Source organism: Scardinius erythrophthalmus (assembly GCF_964197995.2).
Source record: "Scardinius erythrophthalmus genome assembly, chromosome: 21".
Taxonomy (NCBI): domain Eukaryota; kingdom Metazoa; phylum Chordata; class Actinopteri; order Cypriniformes; family Leuciscidae; genus Scardinius; species Scardinius erythrophthalmus.
In genome coordinates this window covers 31,941,547-31,964,629 of record NC_138241.1, presented here as the reverse complement: position 1 = coordinate 31,964,629, position 23,083 = coordinate 31,941,547, and the positions used below count along the sequence as shown (strand labels likewise).

At 35.1% G+C, this 23,083-nt stretch overlaps 1 protein-coding gene across 2 annotated transcripts in view; it reads left to right on the top strand.

Moving 5' to 3' along the window:
* Positions 1-23,083, top strand: part of ablim1a (actin binding LIM protein 1a) — a gene marked incomplete at its 3' end in the record, with an annotated part of 54,632 nt that overhangs the window by 16,675 nt on the left and 14,874 nt on the right. For both annotated transcript variants that reach the window (XM_081351056.1, XM_081351055.1), the window contains exons 2-13: positions 5,330-5,464; positions 10,694-10,877; positions 11,000-11,112; positions 13,212-13,338; positions 13,428-13,521; positions 16,346-16,433; positions 17,681-17,739; positions 19,417-19,494; positions 20,305-20,460; positions 21,900-21,944; positions 22,479-22,505; positions 22,648-22,774. In XM_081351056.1, the coding sequence (XP_081207182.1) occupies positions 5,330-5,464; positions 10,694-10,877; positions 11,000-11,112; positions 13,212-13,338; positions 13,428-13,521; positions 16,346-16,433; positions 17,681-17,739; positions 19,417-19,494; positions 20,305-20,460; positions 21,900-21,944; positions 22,479-22,505; positions 22,648-22,774 (1,233 nt within the window). The remainder of the gene's footprint in view (positions 1-5,329; positions 5,465-10,693; positions 10,878-10,999; positions 11,113-13,211; positions 13,339-13,427; positions 13,522-16,345; positions 16,434-17,680; positions 17,740-19,416; positions 19,495-20,304; positions 20,461-21,899; positions 21,945-22,478; positions 22,506-22,647; positions 22,775-23,083) is intronic.

The window sequence follows — 23,083 nt, the reverse complement described above, 5'->3', positions numbered from 1 at the left end:
AAAAATGTCCTTCAAAGGTACGATTCATTATTTGGTTGCACTTTATTTTTAAGGTGTCCATGTTACACTGTAATTATCCATTTAAGTACTGAGTAATATTAAAGAACTACATGTACTTACTATATATTAGGGTTTGGTTTGGTTTAGGGTTAGTTACATGTTATTATGCATAACTTATAGTTATTACTATAGTAACTACATGTAACATAATATGTTACATGTAGTTACTATAGTAATAACTATAAGTTGTAACCATAAGTTGTAACCATATGTAACCATGACACTGTAAAGTAAAGTGTTACCCATAATTATTTTACCTTGTGCACTTTTATTCATGTTACACAACTTGCCCATGGTGGCATCGGTCTAATTTGGCCAGTTTCTACCAAGTGACAGATGAATTTACACCAATGTTTGATTTGACACACAATCAGCAAAACATCCCCCCACTTATAAAAGTTCATTTGTGCATTTATTTTGTTATCATTTCTGTGAATGATTATATGGTTAGTTGCATTTTATTATTCGCATTTTTCATTGTTTGGTCCTTGCACTCCCATAAAGCCGATGTTGTGAGAACAGATGGCACTGCTTTCATTACATTATTTATATATATTGCCTTTCAAAGATTTGTTTTAAAGAAATTAATACTTATATTCAGCCAAGATGCATCAAAGCCATAAGAAATAAATAAATGCTGTTCTTTTGAACGTTCTATTCATCAAAGAATCCTGAAAAAAATGTATCATGGTTTCCACAAAAATATGAAACAGCATAACTGTTTTCAACATTGATAATGATCAGAAATGTTTTTTGAGCAGCAAACAGCATGTTAGAATGATTTCTGAAGGATCATGTGACACTGAAGACTGGAGTAATGATGCTGAAAATTCAGCTTTGCATCACAGGAATAAATTACATTTTAATATATATTCAAATAGAAAACAGTTATTTTAAATTCTAATAATATTTCACAAAAATAAAGTTTTTACTGTATTTTTTATCAAATAAATGCAGCCTTGGTGAGCTTAAGAGACTTTTCAAAAACATAAAAAAAAAAAAACAGTATAGTGTAACTTGGAATTTAAGTTCTTCAAAGAATACCATGGAATTACCATAATGGTAGTGTCCAAAAAACATGGTATATTAATGTTAATACCATGGTATTTCTTGTCCTAAGGCGGCATTGCATGTACCCGTCATAGAGAAGCCAATAGTATAATGCAATTGAGGAAATACAAATCCAAAATTATAGATGAATTTTGTAGATGCAAATTTTGTAAGTATTGGTAAAAATAGTTCAATCTATATTTTACCTTATCTTTGTGTGCTTATTAGAGTATTGTGCCATTAGCGCAGCAGTATGGCAATGCAAAACTCTATTGAAATGAATTGCATTCCATACATAGGCTAATCACGCTTCACCCCAGTCAAGGCAGCTGTCTATAGACAATAGAGCGAGTCCATCGAGCTGAAGTAATATGAGTAATGCTGGGCTCTCAGAGCTGGAGGTTAACTGTTCTGACCGGCCCACTTAATCTTGTTGTGCCACTTCAGAGCTTAATCAGCAAATGCCTGGAGGAAGTGTTTTATAAAGCTTCACAAAGAGTTTGAATTACGGTAGCTGTCATCTACTCTCACACATTATTACGACTCTCATTCTCTTTTTCTGTGCATGTAAGATCCCTCAGTACAGTTTTTTTCATCAGTGAGTGATTAATATGCCATGCAGACAGAGAACCGTTATGAGAGTTATACTGTATATCCATGTGAAACAGCTTCTCGAATAAGAAAATTGACAGGCGGGATTTCATTTTGTCCATCAGGTATTGATTGGATGGTCGGATGGTTGTGGTTTGCTATTGGTGGATCTCATGTGAGTCACAGGTTGCCCCGCCCTCACGCCAGTAAACACGTCATCAGAGAAGAGAAGAGATGTCACTGCAAGAGGGAGGGAAAGATATTTTGATTAAAGATTATTAGATCAGGTTAGAGCACATGAAAGAAAAAATGATGTGCACAGATGAATAATTTATAAAAAATACTGCAATATTCCATAAAAAAAAGAATTGTCCATTTTGATTTCATGGTGACTTGAAATCAAGATGCATTTACTTGAAAATGACTTAAGATATTCATTTTTCTTACTCCATTACATATATTTTCTTGTTTTAAGCATGAATTCACTTAATTGTGATATTATTATTTTTTTCAGAAAACAAGACCTCATATCTTAAAGGGATAGTTCACCCAAAGAAGAAAATTATGTCATCATTTACTCACCCTCAACTTGTTCCAAACCTGTATGAATTTCTTTCTTCTGCTGAACACACACAAAAAAAGATATTTTGAAGAACATCAGTATCCAAACCATTGACAAAGCCATTGACTTCTGTAATATATATTTTTTTCTCTCCATACTATGAAATCAATGGGGCCCATCAACTGTTTGGTTACCCATATTTTTCAAAATGTCTTTTGTATTCAGCAGAAGAAAGAAATTCAAACAGCTTTGGAACAACTTGAGGGTGAGTAAATCATGACACAATTTTCATCTTTGGGTGAACTATCCATGTATGAAGTCATTTTTCATCATATAAAAGCGAGGAAACATTTTAGAGAGTTCGTTTACATTTTATTTCACTATACTTCTTCCACTTTTTAATGTTTTTAAATGTACTTTCACTGATATGCTGAATATATTTATAATGGATAATGATGCTTCAGCTCTGGCAGTGAGAGATACGGCTCTGATCCCACTTTCCAGTGCTTTGTTTAGCCTGGGACTTGAGGGTGAAGAGGGTTTGGGAAGGGGGCAGGGGAAGAGAGTCGACGCATAAATATGTATGAAAAAAGTCTACGTCTGCGAAATGAATGTCCCTCGAGACTCGTACAATCCAACACGCATGCACACACACCCAGCCCTTCCCTGTGATGCTGATTCAATAGCGCAGGGACTGTCTGTGTTTGATCTTCAACACTTCCAGACAGAATGAGCCGCTCCTTCTGGATTAGTGTAGACACCGTGGAGAGAGGGAATGATGGGTTGGAATCTTAAGAGATGCTGCCTTAATTCAGAGATTTTGAGAAGGTTTTTGGGTGCACTGCTCAATAGTGGATATGATATTTTTCATTTGCAGCTGCAGTACTGCTGGCAAAAAAAAAAAAAAAAAAAAAAAGTCTTTGTCAGTATGAAATGAAAATTCACATCTGTTTTCAAAATGCATGTTATTGGTCTTATAGTGAACTACTTTTTACCTGGTGATTTTTCATCAATATGTCATAATTTGACATAATGACAAAATAATTCTTTCTGATGACGTATACTGAACAGTCATTTGGAAACCCCGTCCCTTTCTTACAATCGACTGCAAGCTCACATTCAGATTTACTTTTGTTTCATAGTGACTTTAAAGGAACAGATCATCCAAATTGTTTATTTAAATCATTATTTGAAGTAGTAGGTCATCCAGGGACATGTCGCTAGTTTAATGAATACTGTATTCAGACATACTACTTGGCTCACATTCTGTTTTGTGGATATAAATGTGTGTGTGTATATATATATATATATATATATATATATATATATATGTATGTATGTATGTATGTATGTATGTATGTATGTATGTATGTATGTATGTATGTATGTATACAGTATATAGCCTATATCCATCCATATATATATGACCCTGGACCACAAAACCAGTCATAAGGTTTGTTATTGGTTTTTTAAATTGAGATGTATATATCATCTGAAAGCTAAATAAGCTTTCCATTGATGTATAATTTGTTAGGATGGGACAATATTTGGCCGAAATACAACTATTTGAAAATCTGGAATCTGAGGGTAAAAAAAAAATGTAAATATTTAGAAAATCGCATTTTATGTTGTCCAAATGAAGTCCTCGATGTTGCTGCATCCACTCACAAAAATAACTTTGATATATTTACGGAAGGAAATTTACAAAATATCTTAATGGAACATGATCTTTACCTAATATCCTAATGATTTTTGGCATAAAATAAAAATGTATAATTTTGACCCATACAATGTATTTTTGGCTATTGCCACAAATATACTTGTGCGACTTATGACTAGTTTTGTGGTCCAGGGTCACATATATGGATGGATGGATGGATGGCAGTTCAAATGTGTTTAAAATGACATGAGGGTGAGTAAATAATGAAAGATTCTATATTTGTTGCATGATCTATTCCTTTAAAACCGCTGCTGTCACATTTTACAAACACTCAGAATTATAGAGGATGTTTTGGATAAAGTGAAGCTCAAAACTAATGCAAGATTAATGGAAAACAAATGCAGATCAATAATAGTAAAAGCTTTGTGTGTTTCTAAAGGAATGAGAAATGCTCGTTCATGGCGTATTGCTCAGTGCTGAATTGATAATCAGGTTTCGAGGACATCTGAGGTGAGGTGGGGATGTTTTTATTAGGGATATTTTAAAGTACGTGATCTGCTGTACGAATACTAAACGAACTAGAGACGTGCATCTATACAGTCTGACTTTCACATTTCGGCACTGATTGCAGTTTGATTTCTTGCTGAATATCCTTTTTTATATGCCATTTCATGATGACTTAAGGTGCAGTGATCATTGTTTTTTGATGTACAATACCGTTCAAAGGTTTGGGGTCAGTAAGATTTTTTCTTGTTTTTGAAAGAAGGTACTTTTGCTCACCAAGGCTGCATTTATTTGATCAAAAATACAGTAAAAACAGTAATATTGTGAAATATTATTACAATTTAAAATAACTGTTTTCTATTTGAATATATTTTCAAATGTAATTTATTCCTGTGATGCAAAGCTGTTTTTTCAGCATCATCACTCCAGTCTTCAGTGTCACATGATCCTTCAGAAATCATTCTAACAATGATGATTTGCTGCCCAAAAAACATTTCTGATTATTATCAATGTTGAAAACAGTTGCGCTGCTTAATATTTTTGTGGAAACTGTGATATTTTTTTTTTCAGGATGTTTTGATGAATAGAAATGTCAGCATTATTTTAAACTATAATCTTTTTGTTACATTATAAATGTCTTTACTGTCACCTTTAATCAATTTAATGCATCCTTGATGAATGGAATATTTACTAATCCCATAATTGTGAAAGGTAGTGTACTTGAGCTTGATTTTGTGCTTAAGCAATGTGTCACCAAAATGGACTGTTACTGAACAGAATAGTAGAATTAAGTGTATTTTGAATGCAGTAGCTCTATATGCATCTCATATTCCACCTGTACTTGCACTGTCTGTTACTGTTACAGACCATGATGATTTTTTTTTTTCTTTTCTTCAATGCAGTGACCCATACACAGGAATCTCACCACCAGACGGAGAAGCCTCTGATACGCTGTGCTAAATGTGGAGAGGTGTGCAAGGGAGAGGTGTTACGAGTGCAGGCCAAACACTTCCACATCAAGTGCTTTACGTGCAAAGGTGAGTGAGTGAATCAGTGTCACTTATGCACATATACAAACCATGATATCGGTTACATACAAAACATTCAGTGCCATGAAGACCAGTTCTGAATCAGGAATAGATACTGTACATTCGAATTTTGATATGTATGCAATAGTCAGAGATATAATCTATTATAGTCTGTGGAAAAGGAGAGGTGTATACTGTGCTTTTACTGTTGTCTGTTTAGTTTAGCTTTTGAACTGAGAGCAAATTTAAAAGCGATAAATCTAAAAACACGTCATCAAAAGAAAAGCATACAAAAATAATGTTTTCTGCAATATGACTAAGGCCCTGTTTACACCTGGTTTTAACTCTTTCATTTGTGATCAGCCTTTTTATTTTAAATTTTTTAAGTTGGCAGCATTTTTGATAATTTTTACAAATTTTTCATGGCCCCCAGAATTTTTTTTTTTAAGTTTTTTTTTTTTTTTTTTTTTTTTTTAAAGCAGTCTATTTTTATCAACACTTGAATGTGAGGAAGTGTCATAAAAAAGCAACATTTTGAGCAAATAGCTGAGAAAAACGTGTTTTTGTCAAAGACTACGTCCGGATCAGATTTAGAATGATGATCAAAACATAGATGGAATAGATCGAGTCTATCAACACCACCAAAGCTTCACAGTCCTAAACCTCGTCCTGGGTCGACATTTCATTCGGTAACATTAGGCAGTTTTGATTTTATACTGTTTAATGTTGATGATCGCATTATTTCACATAACTTGCTTTTACTTTTACGTAATCGCATGTTTCTGCTTCTTCTTCACATGTCTTTTGATCAGGAGATTCAGTACTCTTTCAGAAGTTGTCATAGCGCCCCCTACAGTATAACAGTGAAAATTAGAATTTTCCATCAATGGCAGGGAGGCGTTATCTCATAAATAAAGCAAATTTCCGTCAACGGCGGGGAAAGAGTTAAGATGCATTTTGAGTCTCCCTCGTCTACTTGTGATCCGATCAACCAAAATGCATTAATACCTGGCGTAAATGGGGCATAATAAATGAAACATACATATGAAACATACAGTAGGCCTATATACAGTATATATGCTATATGGGGGAAATGTGCTTAAGTGTCATGAAAATAATGTCACAATGCAGAAAATCTCAATGGTACAAACATTTTGACAGGTTTTGAGCTTTTGGTTGCATATTCATAGTCAAATCTTCTCTGTCTGAGATGCTGCCGTTCTGGTTTGCTGAATGTTTCCTATAAATCACCTCTTGTGTGAGTCTTCTATGACTCACCTCTCCAGTCAGAATTTAGGATCACTGAGTAATTGTTAAGGCTGTTATAGATGAGTTCCGGCTTGACCTATTTAGCATGTGTTTTTCAGAGTCTTAAGAACAAACTCTACCCACTTGTGTATGTAGTCTAAATAGCATTAACTCAATAGGGACAGGTGAGGTCAGCAACAACAGTTGGTCTCTGTTGAAATGGCAGTAGTTAACATGACATTTTCAGCGATTTCAGTTGTGTCCTGGGGTATGCCATTGCTATAATCCGTTATAGACTGTGTATTGTGTAATATAAGCCTTTTTTCAGAGATTTGTTGCATTCAAAGTTTCTTTTGAGACCATTAGGTGATGCCCAGAGCCCCAGACTGCCTTTTTTAATTCTCTCACTGCTGAACTTATACAGACGTATCCAGATTTGCCATGTCACTGCAGGGCCATTGTTTAAAAAGCCCACCAAATCTATCAGTTTTTAGCAAAACTCAAGATTATGTGGACTATTTTGTCAGTAGCACTTGATGCAGACCTGGATATAATAGAGTCCTACAGTATAAATAAATCATGTCATGACTTGAGCTCAGCTTTGATCCAATTAACCCAGAGACTTTCTCTCTGTCCTGCTGTATCACTTAAAGTTAGAGAAATCAGCATCATGATGATGTCAGATCTACTGTGTGAATGCAGTGTAAATCTAAGTGACAGTGACATGTAGTATGTGGCACATGACCATTTTGGGGATTCATTCATGGAAGTAGCCTTGTCCCTTCAAGTCAAAGATTTGGACATACTTATTCTTTAGAATGACTATTTTTCACAGTTCAGAAAAATAGTCATCAAATCTATGAAATAACACAAATGGAAGAATGGGAATTATGTAGTGACCAAAACGTGATATAAATGTTGGGTAACACTAGTTTATGGCCCAATTCTCACTATTAACTAGTTGTTTATTAGCATGTATATTACTAGGATATTGGCTGTTTATTAGTACTTATAAAGTACTTATACATATCAATGCCTTATTCTTCATGACTATATTCTACATCCCTTAATCCTACCCAATGCCTAAACTTAAACTTAATAAGCAGTAATTAGGAGTTTATTGAGGCAAAAGTCATAGTTAATAGTGAATTGGACCCTAATCTAAAGTGTGACCAAATGTTGTAAGCTGGACAGTTGTTGGCAGCTGTTTTTTTGCTGTTCCAACTCATAGATTATTTTTAATGAATAATCAATTCTACAAAACTAGATGAACAGCTCTGACTTGTACTGCTTGACCAGTGCAGATTCATTTTGGCATTGATTGTGTTTCCATAGAAAAGCATAATTCCAAGTTCAAGCAAATAAACAGCAGAACGTCACAGGTTGTCATCTCGTATCACAGTAATTGCGACATGGTGCAAACGCAGCATTAATCATACCAAAATGATGGAACAATGAAATTAAAGATTATTTTTAATTTATTAAATGCTTTATTTCTGTTACCATGAAGCAGTTGGCAATGTTGGTTGGGGAATACTTTTAAAAATATTACAATTATTAACATTAACATTATTAAATACTAATTGTTTCACTTAAAAAGTAGCATTACTTGTATGTCACTTTTGCATAATTGCATAATTTCTCGTATTGTTTTCAGTTGAGCACAAATTCCCTCATCATCAACCGTAGAAACATCTCAAATATGTTTTTAATATTTAATATCTGAGTTCATGTCATTCTGAGTTCATGTCATTCTCTGACTTCTTAATACATCACAGACAGAGACTCTATGAGAAATACTCTTTTATACTAGTGGTTTTACAGATTATGAATTTTAAATAGGAAAGGTGATAATGAATATGAGAGATTAAACTCTTTTCGGACGACTTTGGATCGAACCTCACAGATATTTGAATTGAATTTGCACATGACCTGTAGCGATCTGGGCAGATAATCAGTTTAAGAGCTAATCATCTACTTTGTGTTCACCACCCTGCAGGGATTATGTCATTCTTATTGTAAATCTGTGTAATTATAATCAGTTTATCTAAACTAAACTAATCTTTAGATATCTTTATCTAAACTAATCAGTCCAGAGCAGCATACAGACAACTAGATCATTATATTCTTCATTTATAGGCAACCTGCACACAACAATAAGACCAACATGTATTAAGAAAGTGGTTTTTGAAAAATAAAATGTACATTTTAGGGCATTTTGAACTTGAAATGAAATGAAAATAAATAAAATCACAGAAAGTTAAGTTCATGCAACTTAAGTTCATAAAACAGTGCACTGAATTGATTGCTTTATTATCCCCTTGGGGAAATTTTGTTGCTTGTGTTTCAACATGCCAGGATAGACCATAGATACATAGACCAACAATATAAATATATATATATATATATATATATATATATATATATATATATATATATATATATATATATATATATATATATATATATATATATATATATTATTTTTATTTTTTTTAATTTTTTTTTTTAAACACGAAAAACACTCAAATGAAAAAAGGGAGGATTCCACCACCACCCCCCACCCCCCATTTTTAAAAATTGCTGGCATCCTAAATCTTCGACCCGAGGGTAATCTCTCAAATTTATCAAAAAGAGGATGCCTATTACAACATAGAGAGCTCAGCTCATCACATTGAATGAGAGTTAATGAATTCTTTTGTGTCTGGGTCGTCCAGAGATGAAAGTCAGATTGTAGGAAATGTGTCAAAGGACGTTGTTGCCAAGTCCAAAGCAGACGCGGTAATATTGCTTATTCCCCATTGATTGATATTGGTTGTGTTGTTGAGCTGCAGCTTAATTTAAGGATATTGGGATGAATAAATAAATGTGTACTTTTTTGCACCGTTTTACATGTTAAAGTTGCACCTAACTTTTAAAAAGTAAACAGTAAAAAGTATTTTTTATTGATATTTTTCATTATTAATAGTATACATGCAATTTGCATATTTATAATGAAAGTTTCTCTCGCTTTGTCCATGAGACTAGCGTAGGGTGGCGTTGTCCTCATACGGCCCCTGCAGAAGTTTCTCAGTGCATAAACTCATTTTATCGTATAGCGGATCGTGAAGAAGGCTGTGAGAATCACTGAAGTCTGTTACATAACAGCACTGCAAAGCCTTACTGTGCACTACGTACACATTGTACACATCCATTATACATCCACTCATTTATTCTCTCAGTAAACGCACATCCTGCATTAGTCACGGCCTCGGTTCACCCCGCGGGAACCCAGGATGAGGTGCGGAAAGCCATGAAAGATGGTTTGGACAATAAGACTCCAAAACAGAAAGTGTCTGAAGGAGCTCTTAAGAGCTTAAAATGAAACACAATGAGCTCTAAATGTTGCTTCAGATTAGACATTTCAAGGTTTCTGATTATTGTGGTTTCTCAAGATCATGGTCTGGCCATTGTCCTCCACTGAGGTTTATTTTTACACTTCTATCCCTAGTGCACCAATTATGCTGCATTATCATGTTACCAGAAGAGAAATGTATCACAAAGAAGCCATTATAACCCTTAAAAAAATCAAGGTTCAAACCTAAAAATTTCACTCACCAAATTGTTCCAAAAAAATACATCTATATTTATATATCCTGTGATGACATGAATTTCCAGCATCATTACTCCAGTCTTCAGTGCCACATGATCCTTCAGAAATCATTCTAATTGCTGATTTACTGCTCAAGAAAAATGCATTATTATTTTTAGTGTTGAAAACAGTTATATTTTCTTATACCATGCTAAAAAAAAATCAGGATTCTTTAATAAATAGAAAGTTCGATAGAACAGAATTTATTTGAAATAGAATGCACACACACACACACACACACACACACACACACACACACTGCCATTCCATCTCAGTCCTGTACATGCATGTAAATTACACACCATAATAATTTGATTCTAAAAACCATCATGTAAACGGTTGTGTGTGTTTTTCTGTAGTATGTGGCTGCGATCTGGCTCAGGGAGGATTCTTCATGAAGAATGGAGATTATCTGTGCACTCTGGACTACCAGCGCATCCACGGCACCCGCTGTAACATCTGTGGAGAGTTTGTGGAGGGGGAGGTGGTGACCGCGCTCGGAAAGACCTATCACCCAGCATGCTTTGTGTGCACAATCTGCAAGTAAGAGCCGAAGAAAAACCCACTCACACACTAGACATTATACAGTCACTGACATTGTGGTTTATGGTAAGCCCAACACTGGCAGGAGTTTTAACAGGGATCGTATATTTCGTGACCTACAGGAGACCATTTCCTGCTGGAGACAGAGTGACATTCAATGGCAAGGACTGTCTGTGTCAGTACTGTGCAGAGCCCATGTCTCCAGGACACACCAAAGACGTCGTCGGACCCAGCAGTGAGTGCAGGACCTGAAGCTACAGCATCCATATGAGTCAATGACACAAAACCAGTCAATAATATGTCAGGCACATTTTTCAACCCAAAATCTAGAAAAAGTTACCATTAATTATTTTTTTCATGACACCTAAACACATTTGAAGTCAAATTATTTAGGCAGCAGCTTATTATATATTATTGGTAGTATTTGTTATGTTTACTTGAATTTTTGCATTATTTTTTAATTCATTTATTCCAACATTCTGCTACATTTAAGTAAAAATCTGTAAATCACCATAGAGAATAATTGGGAAAATCAAAAATCTTATTATGTAACTTGCATAAACTTTATAAAGCAGTTTATTTAATCCCAACTTCCTTAATGGTCAAACATTTAAACTTATGAAAGAAATAAAAATACCATCAGTGTAAATTAACTACTGTATAGTAAGAGTACAAACTGCCACACAGAGACATTGCATCCACACAACATTAGCCTATAACTTTTATGGGAAAACCACTTAGAGATGCACTGACATGAATTTACACGTGAAACAGTAAATTATTCAGTGTTTGGGGGCTTTTTGGCCAGGATCCACCTACTATGATAAATAATTAACTATTATTTTCTCTTAAGTCTATAAGCTTGGCTACTAAAGCCAAATATCTTCTTTTATTTATAAAGTAAAAAGTAATATGTGAAGAAGAAAACAATAGCAGACATATAAATGTGTGTTTAGAAAATGCTGATTTACAACATGGTGATCAAGACAGTGGAAAGTTAAAGTATAAAAATATTTTGACTAGAGGTGGGCATAGATTAATTTTTTTAATCTAGATTAATCTAGATTAATTTTGAAATTAATCTAGATTAAAATGGCACATTTGAATTCTGCCGAAGGCATTCAGAATATGTGTGCTACCCAAATAATGACTAAAGTAGGCTAAGTCTTTGAGAACGGGTTTCTCAAGCCAGGTGGCGCATTAGACTAGGGGCTCATCTCCTGTTTCCAAAATGCATCACAAACTGCTTGAGAAAGCTGTTCTACTCATAGACTGTAAAAGGTTACTTCTGTACTGTTACCGTCCGTAGGCAACATAGGCCTATGTTATTATCAACTATAGGCTATCAATTAGGGATGGGCGATATGGCCTAAAATCTATATTTTGGTATACATTGCAGCCTCTTGCGATAACGATATACAGTATATTATAATAAAACCATTACAGAACAGGTTACACAGACCCTGCTAAACAACTGCTCATTTTTTTTAAAGGGTATATGTAGTTTTGAGAACATATATTGTGCAAAACTGTAAGTATACAACATAATTTTGCAGATAAATAAAATTTAAGTACACTAGCTGCAGAGATCTTAAGTAGGTCTAATGTTTATTATAGCTTTGAGCTTATGAAACCCCAAATTTAAAGTTATAATATTGTCTAACTGATGTCTTTTCAGTTAAAAAGAAACACAACAACGATTCTTAAAATCGGGTGTAGACAGAGATTATGTGTTAACGTTACACCACTAAGATATATTGGAATGAGAATAATACGCGCGCGCTGGTATTCAGTGATATCAGTTTCAGTTTCGTTTTGAATTTGAGGTGGTAGAACGGATTAGTCGTGTGTTAATTTACCGAACCGTTACCCCACACACTCGGATAGTTTGCTGCTGTTTGTCGGACGGCTTAAATCCGAACCAAGTCCAAATAATGGATGTTGCAGCTTTCACTTACAGCCGTGTTTACTTAAGATGACGACGAATATGCGTTGCAGCCGGGTTTACCTCGCGGCCGCGGGTAGATTGCGTCATCATAGCTTGTGTAGTAGAGCCATTTCCCAACCCAACTTGGGGAATAGATTAACGGCGATATTTTTTTTATCGCGCGATAAGAGTCTCGCGTTAACGCAGCGCGTTAACGCCGATAACGGCCCACCACTAATTTTGACACAAAAATAATGGCCCAAGGTAGTCAAAAAATTGGTGTGTATATATATATATGGGTATATATGTATTAAGCTTAGGCTTTGAGAAGCATACAACCACATCCAGAGTTGTTTGTGTTTTTTTGTTTTTTTGGCAAATCAGTTTTTCTTGTGTTTGTGTTTCAGGTTGTGCAGGCTGTGGCAGAGATATTAAGAATGGTCAGGCTCTGTTGGCTCTCGAGAATCAGTGGCATTTGGGCTGTTTTAAATGTAAAGCCTGTGCAAAAGTATTGACTGGAGAATACATCAGCAAGTAAGACACATTCATACACAAAATCCATCCAATCCATCCAAAATGTTGGGTGACTGCATGCATTGGTTTTGTTCTCTATGTGTGCACAGAGACGGCGCCCCCTACTGTGAGCAAGATTATCAGGTTCAGTTTGGAGTGCAATGTGAGGCGTGTCAGCAGTTCATCACAGGGAAAGTCCTGGAGGTACGAAAACACACACACACACACACACACACACACACACACACACACACACACACACACACACACACACGTTGGGTTTCCTTGTTTATGTTCCATTTTCCACACCTACCCCTAAACCTACACATCGCTGAAAACATTCTGCATTTTTATATTTTTAAAAAACATCATTATGTATGATTTATTCAATATGTATTGTTTTTCTCTTGGGGACCAAAAAGTATCCCCACAAGATCAAATATTTCTGGCATTACTATCCTTACTATCCTTGTAGTATCCATGTCCTCACAACATAGGTATACCTGAACCACACACACACACACACACACTCAGTTTTGAAGTTCTGGACTGGTAATAAACTGACCCTTTGAAATCATTTGCGAAATGTTGATATTGTTAACAAAAAAATGTTGTAATAAAGTTGAAATAAAACTTAAAAGAAAATTTGAAATGTTACCTTGAAGTACTAAAGTTAAAGTACTAAAATGACTAAAACGATCTGGGGTAAAAATAATTAAAGCTATATATAATTATTTAAAATCAATAAAAACTAATAAAAATGACAAAACCATATAGCACAATTGCTAAAACTAAAATTCAAATGAAATTTGAAAATATAAAAGCTGATTCAAAATATTAAATGTATACTATAATCGTATATACATAATACTTAAAAAACACTGGCTTTGAGGTGATTTCTAACAAAATTCACAGATATTCACATTTAAAACTAACAGTCTTTCTATTCCAAGAAAATACACCAAAAATATTAATGCCAAATCTTCTAGAATGAGAATGTCCTGTTGATTATAATCACCTACCACCGATTAAATGCTTCAACAGTAAAATCTTAAGCAAATAACGCCCTCAGAATATGTCCAACTTCCTGTTTGAACAGGAAAGATGTCAACACAGGAAAGAATATTGCGTTCATCAAACAGGCAAACCAACACAGTACTAGTACTAGAATTGTTTTGTTTGTTGTATTCAGTTGTTTCATACAGTCATCAGCCAATAATTCCCTGCGTGAAACACTTTCTGATCAGCACAAATCCGTATCTGTGCTGCAATAGTCTGGGTCATATTTTCTTTTAAACGTTTTTCAGAGCAGACCTGTGACCCATTTTGGTGTCCTAACTCACCATTTGAGTTTCACTCTTAGATCTTACGCAACATGAACAGAATATATATCACTTGACAGCACACATTTGTATGTCCGACAACAAAAGATGGTTACACTTTATTTTGACGTTCGCCTTTAGACTGTTATAGTCGACTAGAAGTAACGTTGCACCTTACATGTCAAATAACTCTCAATAGAGAATCGGTTGATTATTATTAGGCTGTTAGGGGTTGGATTAGTGTTAGTAGAATAAGCTGACATGTACTTGTAAAGTTACTTGAGCCCCTTTCTCACAGAAATTCTGGAAAATACACGGATAATGTGCCGGGATCTTTTGATTTTGGTTCATTCACACTGCCAGTGACTTTCCGGAATCTGTGTGTGCGTTCACACACATGCCTTAAATATCCCATAAAGACATGTGACGTCAGGATGTGATAACTCCTGTCAGATGTCAGTTCTGCTGATAACTCCTCTTCGTCATTTCTACACGAAGACAAGTCCATACTCCCCAGTAGCGCCACTGGGTTTGCCGAGTGGCTCGTTCCCCATATGCTGTAGCACAGGTTGTAGAAAGGCCTGGGTTGGTAGGTTGGTCCTGGTTTTTGTTCACACAGGGCGCGATCCCGGCAATGTTACTAGGTCCCCGTCCCGGCATCGATCCTGGCATCAATCCCGGGAAGTGTTTGCGTTCACACAGAAGGCACTTTAGTAATTTTACAGCAATTTTCTGGGATCAAAGCGCTGTGTGAAAGGGGCTTTATAGTCAATGGAGTGTCTGTTGGGGAGCATCAAAATAAAAAGTTAGCAGATATTCAGCAGACAGTCTACTGATACTCTAATGAGTGTGTGTTCACACTTGGAAGGTTTGCTGGTGCAATTGCTCTGTTAATACGGTTAATTTGAATAAGTGTGAACGCTGAACCTTGCTGCGTGCCAAACAAACGAACCGAGGCGCTTGGAGTTCTCAGCTGGTCAAAATTCCATCATATGTAGACCAGGACTAAATGTTTTGTTTTGTTTTTTGGGTCCGGACCAAACGAACCAATTGAACCGCGAACTAGTGTGAACACACCCTTATATTCAACAGAATATCTAAAGGGGTCCATCAAATGAAAGTGTCACCCAAAGACACTGATTGTGACACAGACCTGCAGCGCAAAAGCACGTTACACACATCCGATCTCTCACAGATAACCGTCTACAGTTTCACAACAGTCTCACAGCAGACGATTGCAACAGGAAATCTCATCCGGCTAATTGAATCTGATTGGCTGTTAGAGAGACACTTGCCTTTTCTTTTCACACTTTAAGCTTTTCCTGTTTGTTATGATGGGATGTGTTTGTGCATCGCCGCTCTGGAGTATAACACACTCTATATGAAGGACTTTGAGTAGTTTGAGATCACAAAATTCTACGCAGGGCCTGTAAGTCTCTCTTAAGACTGATTTTTGCGTATGAATATTGTTCAAAGGTTTTGAGATGATTTCTGCGCTGTAAAGAGAGAACACAGAACCTTTCTGTGTTATATTTGATAAGCTCATTGGTTCTGGTCATTTGAATAAAATATGTGTCGTCTCACATGATACACATGCAAAGCATCAGTTTCTCTGTAACAGTCTGTTTGAGTTATCTGACTTTATGGTTGTTAGTACAGTTCAACTTTAAGCGAATCGATATAGTGATGTGTGTGTTTCTCCACAGGCAGGGGACAAGCACTACCACCCCAGCTGTGCTCGCTGTAGCAGGTGTAACCAGATGTTTACAGAGGGAGAGGAGATGTACCTGCAAGGTGAGTCTGAGCCTTTACAGACAGTTCATATAATATGTATGTGTTCTGCGGGAGGAACCTTTGTCAATTCAGTAAAAGTGTGTGTTTTTGTTCAGTAAAAGTTTCTTTTTTATGATTTGACTTGTCTGGTTCAACTACACTGTAAAAAAATGATGTTCTTCCTCATTATTTTTGTCCTTTTCATCTAAACATTTTTGAGAAGCAACATTACTTAGATATTAAGTATGTTTTTTTATTGCTTCAAAATTAAGTGAGTTAAAACAGAAAAATATCTGCCAGTGGGGTAAGAAGAAATACAGCTTAATTCTTTTTCTTAATCCACTGGCAGATATTTGTTCTTGTTTTCAGCAAAACACACTTAATTTGAATTCATTTCTCAGAAAATAAGATTTAAGGGTGCTTTTGTTTTCATTTTAGCTGAGCACATTGATTTTGAAGGGTAAATCGGACTTGGATGCCTCTTGGGACTAAATAGTTATTTTTAGTTTGATGATATCTGTATTTTTTATTTAGATTGTATTGTCTTATGTATGGTGGCAGATAATGATGTACTACAAAATGCAATACCATTTAAAAGTATGGGCTTGATTTTTGATCTTCTCTTGTCACCAAGGCTTCATTTATTTGGTCAAAAATACAATAAAACAGTAATATTATTAAATATTATTACAATTCAAAATAAAAGTTTTCTGTTTTATAGATATTTAAAATATAATTTATTCATGTGATGCAAATCTGAATTTTCAGCATCATTACTTCTGTCTTCAGTGTCACATGATCCTTCAGAAATCATTCTAAAATGCAAATTTGCTGCTCAATAAACACTTATTATTATTATTGATATCAATGTTGAAAACAGTTGTGCAGCTTAATATTTTTGCTTCTTTTATTCTTTGATGAATAGAAAGTTAAAAAGATACGCATTTATTTGAAATAGAAATATTTTGTGTCATTGTAAGTGTCTTTGTCACATTTGAAACATTTAATAAAAGTGTTAACTTATTTAAAAAAAAAATAATATATGTCCACCATGCTCTAGAAATTGAGATTATCATCTTCATTAAAAAAATGAGTAGTTGGCCAATAGTAAAGGTCACCTCACCTCAAAATCATGTACATATTAATTTTAATTCTTCTTTATATGCGTTGTCAATAATTTATCCAAATCACATGACTTCACTCTAAATGTGGCCTCTTATCCTGGTTGTCTTTGGTTTATTTTGCCCTCTGTTTCACTGTTTATGCAGGATCAACAGTTTGGCATCCAGGCTGTAAACATTCAACTAGAGGCGAGGAGAGACAGCGGGTACGGCCCTTTGTCCATGTCACTTTTGTATCCGGTATTTACATGTTTGTCCTGTATAGTTGTTGTCTGTGTGTTCTTCTCTGCTGACTCTTTTCAGAAAGTAAGCAGATAATATCTCATTGCTAGCTTTGAGGTTGTACTTTCTCCTTCTGGCTGTTCTCTAGTAGACTTGTCGCTCAAACACTCGTTCCGGGAACCCCGCTATAGGTGATTCAGAATCTTGTATGATGTCCAACCAAACCCCTGTGTCTTCCTCCACAGCTATTGCCTGCATCTCTAGCTCTACTCAGCAAAACAGAAAGGCAGGTACTGTACTCTCTGTCAGCTGCGGCATGGCATCGCATGACCATGTGCTGCCCCCTGCAGGTGGAGGATTGCAGTGCTCCTCACTGGCAGTACACTCAACCCGCCTGCTCTGTTTTAGACATAAACCATCATTAACATTTGGTTTATTCCATCTCATAGACGCTGATGCCACAGAACAGATAGTAATCAACATCCCAGTTACTCTGTTTAGTCGATTAGTAAGTCAAAAGTTGGATATTGGTGTAACCTTTAGGAAACCCTGACTCACATTCCTTCGGTCTTGTTGTTGTGCTCCAGTATTACCACATAGGCCTCAGATCAAGCCAAGCAGCTTTAATCACGCTTGCTGCATTTCAGTATGCTGAGTAATATCAGATGCCCTTACATTTCCCGCCATTGGAAACATGAAATCGCCATTGACATTCATTGTGTGGAAGGCAAATGAATGAATTCATTTGTTTTAGGTTTGTTTTAAAGGTTCTGTCATCATTTAGTTCTGGCCTTCATAAGATATGGGTCAAAACACACGGGTCTCGACTGTTTTAGTTTAACTTTTAGTAATATTGTTATGTGCTTTTGTCATTTTAATTTTAATTTATTTATTAATTTATTTTTAAATATTGCTATTTAGGTTTATTAGATATTTATTTCAGTTTTAGTTTTAGTTGGTTTTACTTTTGATTTATTTCCAGTTAATAATTTTTGTGCTATATTAATAATTTTAATTTATTTTTAAATATTGCTATTTCGGTTTATTAGATATTTATTTCAGTTTTAGTTTTAGTTGGTTTTAGTTTTGTTTTCAACAAGTATTTATATTTTATTTTATTTCAGCTTTATTTCAATTAACATAAATGTTTTTGTTTTTTTAAAGATTTAGTTTTAGTTAAGGGTTTTCTTAGAACATTTGAAAAATTTGGATAAATGCATTTATAATATATTTATGTTGCACTTATTTCAGATTTGTTGTGGATGCCTTGTGGGTTAAGTCTCACAATAAGTGAGTCATGGCATTGATCAGCTGACTGACTTTCTGCACCCTGATTGGCCTGATATATTTTACTGTACACTATATTGTATCTCTTTACAACCATGTGCAACAGTTACAAAATGTGTTAATGTGTAATATAATGTAAGTAAGTCAAAGTCAGAAAGAATACATTAGGCCAAGATTATGTGCAATAAAGCAAATATAGGTCAATCTTCTGCTAAAGAGAAGTTTATTGAGTAATCATGGATCATGATTATTGAGTAATCATGGATTTAGATGCGAATGAATTATTTTTTTTAGAATTTTCTCTGCTGTTGTTTTTATTTAAAGCTTATGTTGAATATGTTTTTTTTGTTTTTTTTTTTGGGTTTGCTCCACAGCCGATGCGCTCGTCGACCGAGAGTATATGTTCCAGACCTGGTTCAAGCATACCTAGCTCACCGGGTCACACCATATATGTAAGTGCATTAGTTCATCAATGTGTGAGTTGTATGTGCATGTATCATATATACATATCATAGTTATTTTTTTTATATAAATATAATTTATATAAAAATTATATTTATATAATTGGGGGGGGGGGGCAGCACAACATGAAGCAGCACAACATTGATAATAATTAGAAATGTTTCTTGAGCATCAAATCAGCATATTAAAATGATTTCTGAAGGATCATGTGACACTTAAGACTGGAGTAATGATGCTGAAAATTCAGCTTTGCATCACAAGAATAAATTACATATAAATATATATTAAAATATATATTGTAATAATGTTTCACTGTATTTTTGAACAAATAAATGCAGCATAAGAGACAAAATCATTAAAAAAATATACCGACCTCAAACTTTTGAAGAGGTAGAGTAAGTACTTTTAATGCTGATTACTCAACAAATATCTATAATTATTGTGCATTTTATTGGACTTTACAATATTATAAATTGGCTTATTTGAGATGTCATGTAGTTTTCTGGATGTTAAAATAGATAGAAGTCCTGATAGATAGCTTTCTTTTCTGTCATTGTGAATTCTGACAGCAGTGTTGAAATATAAATAACAGTTAACTCATTAAAGCAATAACCATGATAAAATCACTATAACATACAACCTCATGGCTTATTGCTTCTTTTTTTATTATTTAAATTCTCATGATTTTGGCTATGATTGGCCTGGGAGAGGCTGTTTGTAGAATTTAATATTTCCACTGCTGTCATGTTGGAATTCATATATGTGTGTGACTCCCTGTGTGTGCTTGTGTTTCTCTCTAGGCAAAAGTAGACAATGAGATCCTTGATTACAGGGATTTAGCAGCCATTCCCAAAGTCAAAGCCATTTATGACATTGAGCGTCCAGATTTAATCCACTATGAGCCACTTTACACCACCACACTGGAGGAGTCAGAGGAGGGAGAGAGTGTGGGAGAGGTAAAAAGAAGTCAAAAAGAAGCTCTGTTCCAAACCATAGAGACCTTTCTCTCTAGACAGCATCATAGGTGACATGCTCCTGATGAGAAGACTGGTTCAAAAGGCAAACTGCTAAATTATAGGCAGCATTGCATATATATATATATGTATATACACTGCTGGTCAGAATTATTTGCCCCCTTGGTAAATATGATTAAAGATGGCTGTAAAAATAAATCTGCATTGTTAACTTTTGATATTTTATAAAAAAAAAAAAAAAAAAAATCTAACCTTTCATTGAAGTAAAATAATTGAAAGTGTGGGGAAAATCACATTATGAAATAAATGTTTTTCTCCAAAACACGTTGGGAACAATTATTTTCCCCCTTTTATTAAATACTTTTTGCAACCTCCTTTGTCCAAGATAACTGCTCTGAGTCTTCTTCTATAATGCCTGATGAGTTTGGAGAACACCTGACAAGAGATCAGAGACCATTCCTCTCCAGATCGTTCAGATTCACAAGTTGTTGGCGCTTCTTCTCGTCAGTTCACTCCACTCATTTTCTACAGGGTTCAGGTCTGGGATTGGGATGGCCATTGCAGATGCTTGGTTTTGTGCTCAGTGACCCATTTTTGTGTTGATTTTGATGTTTGTTTTTGGATCACTGTCCTAATGGAAGATCCAAACATGGCCCGTTATATGATTTCTAGCACAGCCCGTCAGGTTTTGATTTTTTATCTGTTGGTATTTCATGGAATCCATGATGCCATGTATCTGAACAAGATGTCCAGGACCACTGGCAGACAATTAGGCCCACAGCATTAAAGATCCAGCAGAGTATTTCATCTTACACATGGGGTACTTTTTTATCCCTATGTGCACCAAACCCATCTTAAGTGTTTGCTGCCAAAAAAGCTTTTTTTTTTTTTGTTTCATCTGATCATAGAAACTGTCCCGTTTGAAGTTCCAGGAGTGTCACTTTTCAAATGTTCTAAGGACAGATGGAACAAAAAAAGAGCTTTTTGGCAGCAAACACTTAATATGGGTTTGGTTCAATGCCTCCCTGAAATGCCTCCATTGTAATCTTGTGTTTTCTTCCGGGAACGAACAAGTCACAATATTCCTCTTTTAAATAATTCCCACCCAAGGCATACGCAGTATGAAAAGCATGAAAGCATGAAAAGAAAACCTATTCTTGTAGAGCCCAAAAACTAAATCACTACATAAAAGGACATTCAGCAGATGAAATTATCATAGGATATTATAGGATACTGCCTAAGAAGGTACATTTATAGGTAGTTAATAGTGATGCAGCTCACTAGGGTTTGAAACAGAGCTCTCAGAGTTCAGTATTGAACACAGACTAATACATTTTTTGTGTAAAAGTCACTTACAGTAGTCCTTTATTTGACATTCACCTGGAGTTTATTATCCCAACACAACACCTCTCTGTTGACAGCTGCAGAGCTCCAGGAGAGAGTGTTCACCCATGCCAGACGACAGAGTAAGTTATTCACATGACCAGTTCCACTCATTCTCATGGCACACTGTATGTGGACTAGCAGTCCCATTTCTGATTTAATGATTCAGACGGGTTCTCAAGAGTCACTAGCCACACAAATTCTCTGCTGTGCATCCATGTTTTACTTTACTTTACTTTTTAAGTCCTATTATGAATGGATGGATGGATTTATGGATTTATGGATGGATGGATGGATGGATGGATGGATGGATGGATGGATGGATGGATGGATGGATGGATGGATGGATAGATAGATAGATAGATAGATAGATAGATAGATAGATAGATAGATAGATAGATAGATAGATAGATAGATAATTTTCTTAAAGCAAAATACAACTACTCTTTTCTTTCTTTTGATTTGGGGATAAAATTCTTGTTCCTGACAGGTGTTTATTTTTTTAAGATTTTTAAGCTTTAATTGTGTCCTAGTTACAATGTGAATTTCTTCAGAGAATTTTCTTCAATGTAGAATTTCTTTCTACAATGTGAATTTTTTTTGTCCTGTTGTTTCAGACCAGGTCGCCCACACCGACTGCTGAGGTAAGTCAGATTTTGAGTTTTATTTTGAATGCAGGCAAAAATAAAATGATTACATCATAATAAATTGTGGAGAATATTTATATTTTCAATTGTAAGAATGGCATTTTTTTAACAGTGTTTGTTTCCTGCATGTTTTTTTCAGGGTTATTATGACATGAGAGAACGTATCCTCCACAGGTCGACGAGTCAGGGCTCCATCGGCTCTCCCATTTACAGCCGCCACAGTTACACACCCATGTCCCGCTCACCACAGCACTTCCACAGACCCGGTGAGCTATGAACCCTGTCTGGAGTGTCCATCAGTCTGCTGTCTTCATAAGACTTAATTTAATATTTCATCAAATCAAAATTTATTTGATGGATTATTTACAGCTTTCTAATTTACAGCTCCCACCCCCTCAGTGTCCAAATTTAGTTTTAGAATAGAGAAAACCTTTCCAAATCCCCTCTAAAAACTAGGACTTGTGGAAACCGTGATGCACTACTATTCAACCATTTGGGGAATTTAAAAAGGTTAAAAAAAATTTTTAAATAAAAATTAACACTTTTTATCCTGCAAGGACAAAGCAATATTTATT